This window comes from Populus nigra, chromosome 5 (assembly GCF_951802175.1).
Source record: "Populus nigra chromosome 5, ddPopNigr1.1, whole genome shotgun sequence".
Classification (NCBI taxonomy): domain Eukaryota; kingdom Viridiplantae; phylum Streptophyta; class Magnoliopsida; order Malpighiales; family Salicaceae; genus Populus; species Populus nigra.
Window position 1 is genome coordinate 19,904,681 of NC_084856.1, and position 18,600 is coordinate 19,923,280.

The following is an 18,600-nucleotide window of genomic DNA, read 5'->3' on the forward strand; positions in this document are numbered from 1 at the left end:
ATTTCCTAGGAAGCATCTTTAGTGTCTCAGCTTTTTATTTATTTAATTTAATTTAATTTATTAATTAAAATAAAAGTATAATATACTCACTTCAGAATTATCTTATGAATTCTCTCTGATGGTAAAGCAGTGTCTACTGTGAAGTCACAATAAATCTTCAACATATTTTTTTCTATTGTCCTTCAAATATAATATTGATAACTTATTTTTTAAATTAATATTTTTTAACTTGTTTTATTTACTATTGATATTTATTTTTAATTTTATTATTAAATTAATCAAATTTATTAAATTAAAAGAAGTTAACAACCCGGGTATAAGATTTTTCTTATTCTTTTAAGAAAAGTTAGCTTGGACTGAATATCTTTTTTTTTTTTTTATGTTTGAAAAATGTTAGAAAAAACTTGATTGAGACCGAAGTAGCTATCTAATAATAAAACGAAAGCCTATCGATTTGTGGAAGAGTCTTGATTGAGACCGAAGTAGGTTGAAACAAGAGCAGAAAATTCTTATTATTCTAGACGATTTGTGGAAGAGTCTTGATTTAGAAGCAGTTGGGATTCCACTCAAGGATGAACACGAAGGATGCAAGATGCTGCTAACATCGAGGGAATTTGATGTTTTATCTATTGGAATGGATATTCAAAAGAACTTTCCCATCAATGCTTTATCTGAAGAAGAAACGTGGGAGTTGTTCAAAAAGATGGCAGGTGATAATTTTTTTTTTCATCTATCAATACCATATATCACTAGCTAGTAGACATGCAAATACAAAAATATTGTAGTAAATTCAATCTAGAATTCAAGGATGATAGCCACTAACTGAAACCACCAACTGCAGCTATTAACCGTAATCACCAACTGTATTCGTCAACCGTCTTCACACTATCACCAATCATTTATGTTCACATTTAAAATCTAATTTTTCATACTTTTAATTTGTGTATAAATAAACACTCAAGTTTATGTTATTATATATGGAAAATTTAAGAGAGAAACAACTAAAGAGAAATAGAAGGTGTGTTTGAGAGCTTAATAGTGTGTGTGTATATATATATAAGCTTCTTGTTTATAAAATAAAACAGTGTGTTTTATCTCCCTTGAGTGTTTTAAAGCCACCACTAGTGGTCTCTTTCACCAACAATTGATATTAGAGTCTTGTTAGTCAAAAACAGATGAGCTTTTTAGATACATTTAAATTTTCAAAATTGTCAAAACTACATTTTGATCATTCTAAAGTGTAGAGTTCTTTAATATGAACTCAGCGGTGTAAAAATCAGTTTGATTGGAGCTTGCGATGACTTACACGCGTCCCCTGCATATTTGCCCCTATCATCCACGCACAACCCATGCGCCCAGAGGAAGAATACAACTAAGCAACACACGCGCCACATTTGAGCCAAGCCGAGCCATAAGCCGAGCCTCCAAGCTGTTTAGCTGAACTGTGATCTCTACCGAGCCATCAAAGCTGCACTGAAGAATATTTTCAGTTCAACCCTAACAAATCGATCAACATCCATATTCAATTTTTTGACCGGTTCAATCCATTTTTGATCCATTGTCAACCAAGTCATATCGATTCCCTACTATTTAGACCATTCCGGATTCATCTGCTATGCTGTTTTTTTTTCTTTTCAAAATTCAACTCCTAAAAAGTGATATGGTCATTCAAAGAATAAAATGACTACATAAAATGCATAAACACTCATCTTAAAGTTGACCAAAGACAATGATTATAATTGGTGTATTAGATTGAAGGCATTTTTTTTGGCTCATAAGAGAGTATAGAGACTGTGGAATATGGTTATGATGAACCAGATTCTGAAGAAGCAGAAGATTATCTACAAGAGGCATAAAAGCAAATCTTTAAAGCCAATAGAAAGAAAGATAACAAAGCCAAAACCATCATTTATCAAGGTCTCGATGAAGGTGCATTTTAGATCATCACTTCCATAGAAACATCAAAAGAAATATGGGAGGCTCTCCAAGCAAAATAAAAAGGTGCTGACATAATCAAGAAGATTCGTCTCTAATCTTTGCGAGGTGGATTTGAATCATTACAAATGAAGTCCTCAGAATCTATTTCTAATTATCACACAAGAATTATGGTGATAGTTAATTAGATGAAAAGAAATGGAGAAACCCTCATAGATGCTCAGATTACTAAGAAACTTTTGAGATCCCTAGATCCAAGATTTGATTATGTTGTTGTCGTTATTGAAGAATCCAAAAAAGTGGAAACATTGACGGTGGATGAGCTTATAGGTTCCTTACAAGCTCATGAATAGAAGATTGTGAAAAGAAATGGAGATAAGGCAATAGAGCATATCTTGCAATCAAAATTGTCCCTTAAATAAGACAAATATGATTAAAGAGGGACTTTAACAAGTGGATATACCAATCGAAGAAGAGGTCAACAAGGATAATGAGGATTTCAATGATTTCAAGGAAGAGGATCTTTGAATACAGGAATTAGAGGAAGAGGTGGTAGAAACACCAGTATAGAAGGTCGGAGACAATAAGTATTTACTCTAGAGGAAAAGAAGGGGATCACAATAACCGTGACAAGATAAATATCCAGTATTATAATTGCAATCAATTTGGGCGTTATAGCACTGAATGTCGAAGGAAAGCTTCATTGGAGCTAGTTTTACTAAAGAGGTCAATTGAAAAGCAAATAAGCCACTGGAGTTAGTGCACACCGACTTGTATGGTCCCATAAAGCCAATGCTAACTAGATATATTAGGTACTTCTTTACTTTTGTTGATTATTATAACAGAAATACATGAGTATATTTTTTGAAGAGGAAATCAGAAATGTTAAATTATTTTAAAGATTTTAAAGCATCTATTGAGAAGCAAAGTGGGTATAACATTAGAATCGTGAGATTTAATCAAGGTGAAGAATATACATCAAATGATTTTGAAACCTTTTATATATAATAAGGCATCAGGCATGAAACAACACCAACCTATACACCACAACTGAATGGTGTAATCGAGAGAAAGAATCGAACTATTCTTGATATGGCAAAAAGTATTCTTAAAGTAAAGAAGTTGCCCAAACAATATTGGGTCGAAGCTGTATCATATGCAGTGTATCTACTGAATCGTTGCCCAACTAGAAGTTTACAAGTTGTCACTCTATAAAAAGCATGGAGTGGTCACAAACCAAGTGTTACTCATCTTCGAGTCTTCGATTGTGTGGCCTATGCAAAGATCCCAAATGTAAGAAGAACCAAACTAATGATAAAAACAAAAAATGCATCTTTTGTTAGATATAGTGATAGAAGGATGAGATACAAGCTTTATAATCCTATCACAAAGAAGGTGATTATAAGTAAAGATGTTATCTTTGAAAAAAATAAAACTTAGCAATGGAATAATGATCAAGAAGAAGTCAAATGGATCAGTACTGATCCGATCCTTGAAGATAAAGTGGAAGTACCAACAGTACTTATAGAATGTCTAATATTACTGATGGATGAGCCACAAACTCTAATACACAGGTTCCCTGTATTCAACAGGAGAAACACACCAACATCAAGATCATCATCAACATCATCGTTAGCATACTCATCAGAAGAACTAAGAAGGATGAGAAATCTAGAAGATTCATATGATGTCACTCAAGTCATGAAAGATACAACTTTATTTTATTTCTTCATAGATAGTGACCCACTTAGTTTCAATGAAGCTGTAGCAGAAGAGAAATGGATAGAAGTAATGGATGAAAAAAATACATTCCATTAAGAAGAATGATACTTGAAAGCTGACTAATCTACCAGAAAACAATAAAGTAATAGATGTCAAATGGGTCTATATATAAGACAAAGAAGAATGCAAAAGGTGAAGTACAAAGATATAAAGCAAGATTAGTGGTAAAAGACTATAAACAGAAAGAAGACATTGAATATGCATAAGTATTTGCTCATGTAACTCGGCTAGAGACAATCAGACTAATGATCTCACTAGCTACACAACGTAGATAGAAGATCTATCAACTTGATGTGAAGTCAGTATTTCTGAACGGTTTTCTAGAAGAAGAGATCTATGTTGAATAACCACTTAGATACATTGAAGCCGATAATGAAGGAAAAGTATACAAGTTGAACAAAACCCTATATGGTTTGAAGCAAGCTCCACGTGCTTGAAATACTAGAATTGACAAGTATTTTTAAGAAAATGGATTTGAAAAATGTCTATTTTAACATGTATTGTATGTGTAAAAAGAAGCTGATGGAAGCACACTATTTGCATGCCTATATGTTGATGACTTGATATTCACTGGCAACAATCCTATCATGCTTGAAGACTTCAAAAAAAGCATGGTACAAGAGTTTAAGATGACATAAATTTGTCTAATGACACTTTTTCAGAAGTGACGCAGAAAGAAAAAGGGATTTTTGTATCTCAAAGCGGTTATGCCAAATATATTTTTGAAAAGTTCAAGATGAAATTCAGTATTAACTCTAGTGGAAAATATAGTGACATTGAGGAAGAATAAAGTAGGAAATGTTAATTCAACCTATTTTAAAAAGCTTAAGGTATTTGACATATACTAGACCAGATATATTACACGGAGTAGAACTTATCAATAGATATATGGAGACACCAGATCAGTCTCATTTGAATACAGTCAAGAGAATTCTCTGTTACATCAAAGGAACGATAAATGAAGGTATGTTCTATACTTTAAGTAAAAACTTCAATTTTGTTGGGTACTCGAATAATGATTGGAGTAGAGACCTAGATGAAAGGAAAAGCACAACATGATTTTTTTTTTACGGGAGATGCATCTTTCACATGGTCATCTAAGAAGCAATTGATTAGTAACGTTATCAAGTTATGAAGCTGAGTATGTTGTTGTCAACTCAGTTATATACCATTTAATATGGTTAAGGAATTATGCTGAAGCATTTGAGATTTCCTTAAGAAAATCCTACAGAGATTTATGTTGATAATCAATCAACGATTGCATTAGCAAAGAACTCAATATGTTATAAAATAATATAAATCATATCTTGAGATCTAACCTAACAGCTTAAGCTATTGGATTGAAATAATTATTTGATATAGTATCAGAGTGTCTTGGACCTAACCTAATATGTTAAAAGTATATATAAGCTTCTTGTTTATAAAATAAAGCAGTGTGTTTTATCTTCTCTAAATGTTTCTAAACCACCACAAGTGGTCTCTCCCGCCAAAAAAAAAAAAAAACAAAAAATCTAAAATGTCAATCATTTGTATTCTAGTGAGTATAAGCAACTGCTTCCATGCTTCCATGAACAAGAAAAAAGCTTACACTAACCTATATTACTACTTAGCAGGTGATCGCATTGAACATCCAGATTTGCAATCCTTGGCAATGGAGGTGGCCAAAAAGTGTGCAGGTTTACCACTGGCCATTGTAACTGTTGCAAGAGCTCTGAAGAACAAGAACTTGTCCCAGTGGAAGAATGCATTAAGGGAACTAAAGAGACCATCTCCAAGAAACTTCGCAGGAGTGCAGGAAGATGTGTATGCGGCTATAGAACTAAGTTATAATCATCTTGAAAGTAAGGAGTTAAAATCAACTTTTCTTCTTTGTAGTCGAATGGGTTATAATGCATCCACTCGCGACTTGTTGAAATATGGTATGGGTTTGGGCTTGTTTTCTGGCTTTGTTACAGTTGAAGAAGCACAAGACAGAGTGCAATCGTTGGTTCATAAACTCAAGGCCTCTGGATTGTTGCTGGACAATCATTGCGATTGGCAATTTTCTATGCATGATCCTGTGCGTGATGTTGCTCTATCAATTGCTTTTAGAGACTGCCAGGTATTTGTTGAGGGTGGTCAGTTTGAACAAGAATGGTCTGCTAAGAATATGTTAAAGAAGTATAAAGAAATTTGGTTAAGTTCTAATATCGAGCTTCTTAGAGAGATGGAGTACCCACAACTTAAATTTTTACATGTAAGGAGTGAGGATCCTTCTCTAGAAATAAGCAGCAACATATGTAGAGGAATGCACAAACTGAAAGTCTTAGTATTGACTAACATTTCTCTTGTGTCTTTGCCTTCACCTCTTCATTTCCCAAAAAACCTTCGAACTTTGTGTCTTCATCAATCTTCATTGGGAGAGATAGCTGACATTGGGGAGCTGAAGAAATTGGAAATTCTCAGCTTTGCCAAATCTAATATTAAGCATTTGCCAAGACAAATAGGGCAGTTGACTGAGCTGAGAATGTTGGATTTGAGTGATTGTTTTGAACTTGAAGTAATTCCACCAAATATCCTCTCAAACTTGTCCATGCTAGAAGAATTGTGTATGGGAAATAGCTTCCATCATTGGGCTACTGAAGGGGAGGACAATGCCAGTCTTGTTGAGTTGGATCATTTGCCTCACTTGACAAATTTGGACATACATGTTCTCGATTCTCATGTTATGTCAAAAGGCATGCTCTCTAAAAGATTAGAAAGATTCAGAATATTTATTGGAGATGTTTGGGATTGGAATGGTGTTTATCAGAGCTTGAGAACATTGAAGCTCAAGCTCAACACAAGCGCCAGTCATTTGGAGCATGGTGTTCTAATGTTGTTGAAGAGAACTCAAGATTTGTATTTACTTGAACTAAAGGGCGTTAATAATGTCGTCTCTGAACTGGACACGGAAGGATTTCTACAACGGCGGCACCTCCATCTCCACAATAGTTCTGATATTCAATATATTATTAACACTAGCAGCGAGTTTCCTTCTCATGTCTTCCCTGTGTTGGAGTCTTTGTTTCTCTACAATTTGGTATCCTTGGAGAAACTTTGCCATGGCATTCTCACAGCAGAGTCTTTCAGGAAACTAACAATCATAGAAGTGGGGAAATGTGTTAAATTGAAGCATCTCTTCCCATTCTCCGTTGCACGGGGACTTTCGCAACTTCAAACCATCAATATTTCATTTTGCCTAACCATGGAAGAGATTGTTGCTGAGGAAGGTGATGAATTTGAAGACTCTTGTACAGAAATTGATGTGATGGAGTTCAATCAATTGAGCTCACTATCGCTTCAGTGTTTGCCGCTTTTCAAAAACTTTTGCTCCAGAGAGAAGACATCTCGTCTCTGTCAAGCACAACAGAATCCAGTGGCAACTAGCGTGGGATTGCATTCTAAAGAAATTTCAGAGGATCAGCTGAGAAATTCTCTCCAGCTTTTCTGTGAAAAGGTACCTGCATAGTTTTCATTCAACTGCTTATGTCTTCATTTTGTGACAAAAACAACTCATTTGGAGTATAAAAGTAAATGTACATTCTTTATAAATTTAATTTTTGATAAGAAACTAAAAAAGCAAGAAACTATCATACCATTTCATACCTTCTTGCTATAAACGGAAACTATTTCATTTCCTTGACTTTGAGAATTAATATCCTTAAAAAAAAATAATATTACATGCAGATTCTTATCCCGAAACTGAAGAAGCTGGAATTGGTCTCTATCAATGTTGAAAAGATATGGCATGGCCAGCTTCACCGGGAAAATGCATTTCCTGTTCAAAATTTAATGACATTAGTTGTGGATGATTGCCACAGCCTGAAATATCTGTTTTCTCCTTCCATGGTTAAAAGTCTCGTGCTACTCAAGCATCTTACTGTACGTTATTGCATGTCCATGGAAGAGATAATATCTGTGGAAGGATTGGAAGAAGGAGAAATGATGAGCGAGATGTGCTTTGATAAACTGGAAGATGTTGAGCTCTCTGATCTTCCAAGACTCACACGGTTCTGTGCTGGCACGCTGATCGAGTGTAAAGTTTTGAAACAACTGCGCATTTGTTCTTGCCCTGAATTTAAGACATTCATCTCCTGCCCCGATAGCGCGAACATGACAGTTGACGTTGAACCTGGGGAAGTGCATTCTAGGGAGAGTGACCACAATGCCGTGCAGCCTCTCTTTGATGAAAAGGTGACCTCTTCTTCTATTCTCCTCTCTTTCCCCCTTCCTTCTTTCACTTCATATATCAAAGCTCGAATCATTTCAGATTCTGAAAGGTGATCAAGGTCGTAATCCCTCTCTTCAGTACTATTGAAAAGAATATGAAAGAACATAAAGCTTTATGAATTTTAAGGAAACATTTCAAGATAGTGTTACAAATCTAAGATAAGTCAACCAAAATTTCTGTTATTGTTATATTAATTTACCTGTGATTGGTCTTCATAAAGGTTAATAAAAATGTCAAATTGTTTTAGACTAAAAGTACTGATAGACCACCCGAGGTTGTAAAGTGTAAGCCTTTCTTCTTCTTCTTTTTTTTAGAAAATTAATAGTATTTTAGTATTTCATATCATTTTAATGTGTTAATATAAAAAATAATTTTTAAAAATAAAAAATATTTTTTTAATATTTTTTTAAATAAAAAACATTTTAAAAAATGATACTTTTAACTGGCTATTTCAATTTACTTTCTAAATTGATGCCCAATTTTCTTAAAAAAAAGTTCTTAGTTTTATGTTTAAATCAGCAAATTTTTTCCATATGACTACTTATCCATTTGATTTCCATTATATTAATCGATTTTCTTAAATCAAATTCATATATAGGATCAACAGATATAAGAAATTTGGTTCGTCTTCACCTTGTGTACCTTCTTCTTCGTATGTTCTATATATTATTACAGGCATTGTTTATTGTGCTTAACAAAGACGGATGGACCTTGCAGGTTGCATTCCCTAGCCTAGCTGAAATCAAAATTTCCCACATAGAGAACTTGGAAAAGATTTGGCACAACCAGCTTGCTGAAGATTCCTTTTGTCAACTACGATCAGTAACAATTTCTAGCTGTAAAAGGCTAGTGAGGGTTTTCCCATCAATTTTGCTAGAAACATTCCGGATGGTAGAGATGTTGGATATCAGTCATTGTCCTTTCTTAGAAGAGATCTTTGACCTTCAAGAAACTAGTGCATCTGGTTCCTTTCAGTTAAGAGACTTGTCCTTGATTGGACTAGGCAAACTGAAGCATATATGGAATAAAGATCCTCAAGGAATAGTCAGCTTCCAAAATCTACATGCATTAAAGGTTTCTGATTGTAATCTATTGAGGAATCTGTTTCCCTTCTCTATAGCTAGAGAACTTGTGCAACTAGAAAAACTCGAGATAGAGCATTGTGGGAAACTGGAGGAAATTATTGTGAAGGTGGACAATGGTGAAGCAGCCCATTGTTTTGTGTTTCCGCAGCTAACCTCATTGAAACTTCAAGAATTACCAGAATTCAGGAACTTTTATCCAGGGAAACATACTTGGAAATCTCCCATGTTAAAAAGGTTGGCGGTGTCTGATTGCTGCAATATAGCATTATTCGGCTCCAAATTTCTTAAATCTCAAGAAACTCAAGGGGAAGTCCAACTTGGTATCCCAGCTCAACAACCTCTCTTCTTCGTTGAAAAGGTATGAATCTAAATTATGTCTTCTGTTTTCCTTTCACTTCTTCTCTGAGGCATTCAAAAACCTGTGGATACTTTCATGCCTTAACATATTTCAATTGTATTACCATCATTATTCATTGGAAGTGATAGTTTAAGGGTTTCCTGGATTTGAGAAAAAAATATGAAAAATGAACGTTTCTCAGCACAAAGCTTTTCCTTTTCTTTTCCAAACTTTCACTGTGCAAAGCAATATGTTCCTAGTTATTGGCTGCATAATATCAAACATCTGCTGCTCATTGAAAGGCTGCTCCAATGGCCATGAATATCGTCGGAACAGTCTAGACTCTGCATCAAATGCACTTGGAATGAAATCAAGTGAAACCTTTACAGAAATATGATATAGCATAGCTCTAACTTCTCTTTCCTTTTTACTTTATTTGTTTTTCCTTGTTGCTTGTTAGTAACTCAACTTACAACAAGTTTCTAAATTAAATATAGAGAAATTTTGGTTGAGATGGAATAACTAATATCGTGTCAGATGGTTCTTTTCACCCTTAAAAGAGGTAAATGAATCAGGTCCCTCATGGGATCAGACCCTTCAGTGCATTTTTCGCTGATTAGATACTAAATTGGTATGTGAGCGCTTAATTTTCCATTTTTTCTCTTTCCCTTTGTGTAAATTAATGCAGGTGAAATTACTTTTATTTGGGAGGAATATCAACTCCCACTTTGCTTTTGTTTGAGCGTGTTGCAGGTGATGTTCAACCTGGAGGAATTGTCATTAGGCGGCAAGAACACAACTGCTTCAATCATTTGGCATCGCCAACTTCCAATAGAGTTATATTCCTCATTGAAAGTTCTGAAGTTACACCATTTTGGTGTTAAATCAGATCCTATCTCATTTGATTTCGTTTCAAGATTACGGAATCTTGAAACACTATCCGTGACACATAGCTCATTCAAAAAGCTACCATCGATCGGAGAAGTTGGCGGTGAAGAGGGACGTGCACTTGCACGATTAAAAAATTTAACAATACATGCAGTTCATGATATAAAACATATATGGAAGCAAGACCACCTGCTAGCTCCCATTCTTCACAATCTTAAGACTCTCAAAGTCGAGGATTGTCACAGTTTCGTCAGTTTAGCACCATCTTATGTTTGTTTTGAAAATTTAACGACTCTGGATATACAGTCTTGCCTTGGATTATTGAACTTGTTTACATCATCAACGGCTAAAAGTCTTGTGCGACTTGTTAAGTTGACCATAGCTCATTGCAAAAAAGTGACAGTAGTGGTGGCAAGACAGGGAGGAGATGAAGCAGATGATGAGATCATTTTCAGCAAACTAGAATATTTGGAACTTCTAGATTTACAGAATCTCACAAGCTTCTGCTTTGAAAATTATGCCTTCAGATTTCCATCATTGAAAGAAATGGTTGTCGAAGAATGTCCTAATATGAAAAGTTTCTCTCCAGGAGTGTTAAGCACGCCAAAGCTGCAGGGAGTACACTGGAAAAAGTATTCTAAGAATACAGTACATTGGCATGGTAATCTTGATATTACCATACAACACTTATACACAGAAATGGTATGTATCAATAACTCCTGTATTATGAGCATGTCTTGATTCTTGCCCCTCTTTCATACTAATTCAAGTATTCATTTTTCCTTTTCTTCTAGGAATGAGTAGGTGCTTCAGTAATTTAGCTTCTTCTTCTTCTTTTTTTAACTAATGCAATAATTTGGATTGGGACAGGTTGGATTTGATGGTGTAAACAGGGTGAAGGTCTCTGAGTTTCCTCAATTGAAAGAGAGATGGCAATGCCAACTTCCTTTCAACTTCTTCAGAAATTTAACAAACCTCACGGTGGATGAATACTGTTATTCGCTCGATGCTTTACCTTCCACTCTGCTACAGTTTATGAACGATTTGCAAGAACTGCAAGTGAGAAACTGTGATTTACTAGAAGGGGTATTTGATTTGAAAGGGCTTAGTCCAGAGGAAGGGAGGGTTTGGTTACCCCTTTTATATGAATTGAACTTGATTGGTTTATCAAGGTTGCGACACATATGTAACACAGATCCTCTAGGAATTCTGGAATTCAGAAACCTTAATTTTCTAGAAGTTCATGACTGTAGCAGCTTGAGAAATATATTTACACCATCGATGGCATTGAGCCTTGTGCATCTCCAGAAGATTGTAATAAGAAACTGTGACAAGATGGAAGAAATCATCACCAAGGAGAGAGCAGGGGAAGAAGAAGCAATGGATAAAATCATCGTTCCTGTACTAAAAGTGATCATTCTCGAGTCTTTACCTGAGTTAACCAATATCTACTCAGGAAGTGGTGTTCTGAATCTTACATCGTTAGAAGAGATTTGCATAGATGATTGTCCAAATATGAAGATCTTCATCTCCTCCCTTATAGAGGAACCAAAGCCTAATTCAGTTGATAAAGGAAAAGAGCAGAGGCAAGGTCAGGGAGACAATTATAATTTCACTGCACTTCTCACCTATAAGGTCAGTTTGTCTACTCAAGCCTCTTTCACCAATTCCCCATGTTGTAGATGTTAATACATACTATAGTGACTCTGTTTTTCTGGTTATATATTAAATCATTCTGAAAGCAAAACATTGGTAGAATAATGTAAAGAATGGATGTAACCATCAAAGGATAGATATATATGTAAGATGTAGAACCTCATAATCCTGGAACAGTAACCAACTAAAAATAATTTCATTATTCACTCTTCTAATCATGGTGCTGAATCAATTATCCATCTGTTTTTGCGATATGAAACATACACATGTTCATGAGTTCTTCATTTGTTTTTGCGATATACACATGTTGACTTGAATTAAATGATGGTAATGTTTGGTGGTGGGAGCCTGCCAGTTTATGCAATAACATCCTGTACATTAAAGGGACACTAAATCCTACTTTCTTATGTCTTGGATTGGTTTGCAGGTTGCATTTCCAGAATTGAAGAAATTGAGAGTGGATTGGAATGCTATCATGGAGGTGACACAGCGTGGCCAATTTCGGACCGAGTTCTTCTGCCGACTAAAGGTTCTTGAACTCGTCCACTTTCCTATGGATTGTGTTGATTTTCCATCCTGGTTCCTTCAGAGATTCAACATTTTAGAGAGCCTTGTCGTGTGTGATGCTTCTTTCAAAGAAATAGTCCGGCTTGAAGAGATGAGTAGCAGGCCGAACCAGGTCTTTGCTCAGCTAAGAGTATTGGAGCTGTCTAAGCTGCCGGAACTCATGCATCTGTCGAAAGAAAGCTCGCAGGCAAGTCAAATTTTCCAAAATCTAGAAATTCTTCGAGTATCTGAATGTGGCACACTGAAAACTTTAATTCCAATGTCGGTATCTTTCCGATGCCTGATGACTTTGGAAGTCTCAAAATGTAATGGGCTAGCAAGTTTGATGTCTTCCTCAACAGCTAAAAATCTTGTGCAACTCACTAGCATGACTGTAGTCGAATGTGAAACGATTGAAGTAGTAGTTGCAAACGACGAAAATGAAGCAGAAAATGAGATCGTTTTTCATAAATTGGAAAATTTGGCATTTCACTGCTTACCAAGCCTCACAAGCTTCTACATGCAAAACTGTGCATTGATGTTTCCTTCATTGGAGAGAGTATACATAGATCAGTGCCCCAAGATGGAATTGTTTTCTCGGGGAGTCATAAACACCCCAAAGCTAGAGAGAGTACAATTAAATGAAGGAGACAGCACAGGATTCTGGAAGGATGACCTTAATTTGACTATACATAACTTGTTCGTGAAGAAGGTATGAATTCTTTTGCCAAATTTAGTTGCCTAGTCCAGATTTTGTTTTCCTTTTCTCCTGGATCCAGAAAACATGAGCAACTAATGTCTAGCTACTCTGCCAACATAAAACTAACGAATAATCTTGTTAAATTTCTGCTGCTGTCACCATACTGTGACTCTAAAGTAATGTAATGATACAGCTTCACATAGGGAGTCAGCAAAAAGCTCCTCTATCCATTCAAATCCTCTGTGTGTAGTGACCTCTAATTCTTTAGTTAACTTGATTTCATTTGCTGGGTTATGGCATGGCACAGTCCAAATTGCCAAGCTCATCAAGGCAGCCAAGCTTAGCCCGTGAGACAATTGCAGCACATAAAAATCAAATGTGTGCTGTCTCTGAAGGACCAGCTTCTGAGAATTTGCACGTGAATGAGAATCCAGATGCTGGAAAAGCTTCCCATCCTGTCATCGAAACAAGCACTAATCTTCTTATCAAAGAACAGGCCATGAGAAATGGATTGATGAAACCTGGCCCTCAAGTGACCTCACTATACCAAGATTCCGAGGCAACTTTGAATGATAAGGTAGCTGTCTGTCTCTTCTTTTTAGTTGCACTGTTCCTGACATGATTTTGAAAAGCTTGCCACATCCTGAACGCAGGAGGATCGTGAACAAGGTCAGAGTCCCCTAGCTCTCATTGACATTGAAGCTCCCATCTCTCAGCAAGTTCAAAATGATTCTCAAGCAACTGATGAGGTAATTCTCTATTTCAAATTAAACCATTCAAGCACCGTCTTTTGTTCTTAGATGATACTTGAAGAAAAACTGAAATTACTACAGAAGGAATTGCCACAAGACCAATTTATGACTGCTTCTTCAAGTCAGCAAAAAATCATTGTTCTTGTATCTCCTCCCAGTGGTGCAGAACAATCTCTTGCATCAACTTCGGCATCTTCAACCAATGAAACCTCCACTCAGAAGCTCGCATCTCACACTTCCTCGAGAGAAACTTCAGAAACAATTACAGAAATCGAGTCTCTATTTGCTACCATGGAACAATTGGTCAGGCCATGTCCTGTGTCTTCTTCGCAGCCTGAATCAAGCGCAAATACTCATGCTGAATCTTATGAGTCTGATGTTGGGAGCCCGGAGAGTTATGTCTACTCTATGGGTTTGATAAAGAAAATCTTAATGAAACCCCTGACGGAAGTAGCAAGATCACCTGATGGCCTCCTGTTGCTAGCTACAATGAAGAATCTAAAGAAAAGCGATCTCCTAAATTCTCAGCAGTTAGAAATCATTCAAGCTTACATTGACAATTTTGATAGTCTAGTGTCCAACCACCCATTGTACGAGCACCAAATTGATAGGACAAGTGCACTGAAATGTTCCATTGAAGATAAGAAAAAAGGAATTTCTGACCTTAAGAACCATTACGTAGATCTTATCAACAATGCAAGCAGTCTTGCTGCAGAGAGGGAATCATTGAAAAAGAGACTTGATGAGATTGCGGAAGAAGAAATTCACATCCGAGAAGATGCAGACGATCTCCGTACACAGCTGATGAGTTGGAAAGCTGAACTAGAAACGCACTTGAAAGCTCTTCCAGAAGCTTTGAGACAACAAAATGAAGCTGATAATAGAGCCAACAATTCCAATGAGTATTGGGGTAAGATTCGATGCTTATTTGCTTGAGCAGTTGAGTTGTTTGGGATTTACTTTCGAAATGGTGATTAATTTTGCAATTATTTGTTGCCATAAACCAAGTACATTGAATCACTCTTGTTAGTTTTTAAGTAAAGAAAGAAATCAGAAGAGATTAAAAGACTGCCAGAATAAGAATACTAGTGTATTGCAGGCTGAGGATAATTGATTGCTAACTAATAGCAATAAATCATGCTATTAGGCTTAGGAGCTCAAACTTGCTTGCTATAAGTGGTTTTGTAAACAAGTCTACTAGATGAGGTAGGATTAGAAAACACACTACTCAAGAGATGGTGGCTCACAGGTGCACTCGAAATGAGTAGGGTTAGAAAACGCACTGCCCAAGAAATGGTGGCTCAAAGGCGCACTCGAAATGAAGTGAGGGCACAAAGGCACACTTGAAATGAGGTAGGGTTAGAAAACGCACTACCCAAAAAGTAATGATGAAACACCGATCTGACAATGTTGAAAGCAATGCATTATGATCAATATGCATGTATACTTACCTGAGAAATATAGGTCCCCATTTTTTCATGGTGTCTTTCTTTTCTTAAAAGTTGGAGTGTTGATAGTAAACATCGATGGCTTTTTTGCTCTTGCTTACTCGATTCATATCTTGTGATCTTGACCTCTAGGAAGGACTTGATGTTATCATACTTCTTTATCATCCACCCTTTATCTCAAAGGTTGTCAAATTTGCTAGATATTTTTCTTAAAAAGGGAATCATGGAGTCAACCTTACCAGGTGTTTTTTATTACCCTCTAGCTTGATCATGCCCCCAAGTGTTCAATTCAGGTTTGGAGATGAGGCTATGTGAAGGAAGGCTTGACAAGGAGTTGCTTTCATGCAAAATTTTTGGAATTTCAAAGCTATTTCAGACACAGAAATCATTTTGACATCAATTCAAAGTAAACTTGTTCTGAAGAAATTCAAGTGATTCCTATGGAGAGGTTTTCAGAAGCGATGAAAACCTTTTGTTTTGCTTTTGATGAAAATAAAGTAACGTTTAGTTGGTCAAAAGGTTTAAGATTTAATTTGAGGTTTATAGAGAATCGGTCTTTAAAGCATTCATTTTATTTGCATGAATAATGATTTGGTTCGAATGAGAAAGCATTGCCTGCCAATCCCGATTGCTTGCCTTTAATAAGAAAGGGCTTGATTAAGCGTGTAATGTAGGCTTGGGCTTTTGGTTATGAAGAAAAGGATATTTGTAGGCTCAAAAGGTGTTTCAAGAGATTTCAAGACTAAGATCACTAGTGCTTGTTTCTTGACTTTTTGTCTTTGGAATGTCTTTCCAAAATGGTCTATTATGCCTCCTAGTGTTGGGCTTGGATTTTTTTTTTCTTCATTTGGTTTTGAGCATCATTATATTGGCTTTTTTTATGCTTAAAATTTTTGGATCCTTTGGATTTTTCTTCATGCCCTCAACTTTGTTTGGGCACCTTTGATAATTGAGAATTTTTTTATGCCCCCTTGTGTTGCTTGGACACTTTCAATCGTCGAGGTTTTTTCTATGTCTCTCGCACTTGCCCTCAATTTAGGGTATGATCCTAGCCAAGGTTATTTTAAAAAAATGTTACTAGGCTCAAAAGGGTCACAAATGATATATTTTAGACTCGTGAAAAGATTATCAAAGATGACCTTTCTTCATTCCAAACTCATGCACCTAGGATCGGTAAGCCTTGTTTTCATGTGAGTATGCAAAGTGATTTCTCATTATTCATTTAAATAAAACTCAGCTTTGGAGTCAACTCATCTTTCTTTTTTTTCTAGGTTTTCTAGGTGTATGATTACCTTTTTAAGGAATCATTTGAATTTTCAGAACTCGTTTGTTTTGAACAAACACCAACATGATTTCTGTTGTTGTGCCCTATTGGTAGCACTCTTCCTAGTTACTTTCCTATTTCCAAAAATCCTTGTGAACATGTGTTGTCACGACTCGAGTCCCGGATCCATGACCGGCACATAGGCAAGGTTCCCCTCCAAGGTTCCATACCTATGCGAACCCAAACTTACACACAACTTATCCTAACTCAATCAGAGTTCAACGCAGCATTAATAACAAAATCAACTTCATAATATAATTGAATTGTCTTAATACAAAAGTTTATAAAAGTTCAGAGTTTTGGAGCACTAACTAGACATAAAGGAAAGGTACAAATTACTACCAAAAGAGCAGGTTCTGAAGGTCCAACAAAATGACCTGCTATCAAGCTATAAGCCTGAAAAGGATAAATAATGAGATGGTGAGTTCAACAACTCAGTGAGTAGATAACGTTCAATATACACACACGAGGTAATACAGCAATGAGAAATATATATACAAGTATGGATTTAGGTTCTTATGGAAGTGTTCTCAAATTGGCCATAACAAGAAGATCATATGGTAAAACTCGTCAGAAAATCAAAATGCAATGAGCATGAGGCTCCGTACTGTGGGATGATCAGTCCACACAGGTTGGTGACTCCCCCGACCAACTAGGGTTCAGATACGATGTGCACAAAGACTAACACTACCCTGTTAGCATGGGTATTCTGACTTACATACCATAGATTCATAATCATAATCTAACAAACATATTCATATCTCAAAACTCAACTCATGACATCAATCAAATGAGGAGCTATCAATTCAGAAGTCAATTCAAAATATATGTTGGATCATATCAAGAATTCAGATTCAACAATTGATCATGCTTTATCAAAACAAGGATAATAATTAACATATATATTATCAAGAAGCATGATCCAATTCATATTAGCAAATCAAATATTTATAATATTTCTCATGCATATGGAAAATTATCCACTCACCTGACTCGAAAGCAACAAAACTCAAAGCTGATATCGAAGAAAATCCTACTGACGTCCCGCCGGTAGAATATCAGGATTATCTGAATATAAAGGAGACATATTTAAGAATGACTCAAAAGAATATATATAACCTATTTAATACACTTATCTAAGGGTGTATTCCATAACCCTAAATGTTTTTGAACTAACTAGTTATCTTTCCTAAAAACCCAACATTTAACGGTTTTTCCGAAATCTAATCCATAATAAAACAATTAATAAAATTGGTAATAATTCACTAAATAACCCTCAATTATTCATCAAACTAATCTGAAAAAGATAATAGTACAGCTAGGGACTAATCTGGAATTTATCATATTTTTAAGGGTCAAATTGCAACTTTTGTCAAATTGGAGGACCAAACTAAAATTTATCATAAATCCATGAATATACTGAAATTATGTCCATAATTCATCCTCATTTCTGTCCAGATCATCTCATTATACTCCAGGGACCATTCTGGAATTTTACCAAATTTTTAGGATCAAATTGTAATTTTTGTCAAATTGGAGGACCAAATTGAAAGTGTTAAATTCTCTTATCTATACAGTAATTCTGTCCATAATTCATATGTTATTCTGTTCAGAATCTCGGAATAGGCTCCAGGGACCATTCTGCAAATTTTCCAAAGTTTGGGGACTAAACTGTAATTTTCCAAAATTGAGGGACCAAATTGAATTTTCGTCATCTTCAACCTCCAACTCAGAATTCTCACAGGTTACCCACTGTTCTTGCCAAATTTCTAACTCAACATTCACCATTTACACAATTCATAACTCAAAATCATCATCTCTCAATTCAATCTCTCAAAATCAACCAAATAATCAAATACCCACAACAATTAACTCTATAACATTCAACTTAATTC

General features: G+C 35.6%; 1 protein-coding gene across 1 annotated transcript in view; it reads left to right on the plus strand.

Moving 5' to 3' along the window:
- Positions 1-490: 490 nt before the first annotated feature.
- Positions 491-18,600, plus strand: part of LOC133694943 (uncharacterized) — a 28,301-nt gene continuing 10,191 nt past the window's right edge. The window contains exons 1-10 of the mRNA XM_062116634.1: positions 491-710; positions 5,331-7,195; positions 7,426-7,932; positions 8,687-9,412; positions 10,145-10,981; positions 11,150-11,914; positions 12,363-13,193; positions 13,489-13,758; positions 13,835-13,930; positions 14,015-14,843. Coding sequence (XP_061972618.1) covers positions 593-710; positions 5,331-7,195; positions 7,426-7,932; positions 8,687-9,412; positions 10,145-10,981; positions 11,150-11,914; positions 12,363-13,193; positions 13,489-13,758; positions 13,835-13,930; positions 14,015-14,843 — 6,844 coding nt within the window. The 5' untranslated portion in view covers positions 491-592. The remainder of the gene's footprint in view (positions 711-5,330; positions 7,196-7,425; positions 7,933-8,686; positions 9,413-10,144; positions 10,982-11,149; positions 11,915-12,362; positions 13,194-13,488; positions 13,759-13,834; positions 13,931-14,014; positions 14,844-18,600) is intronic.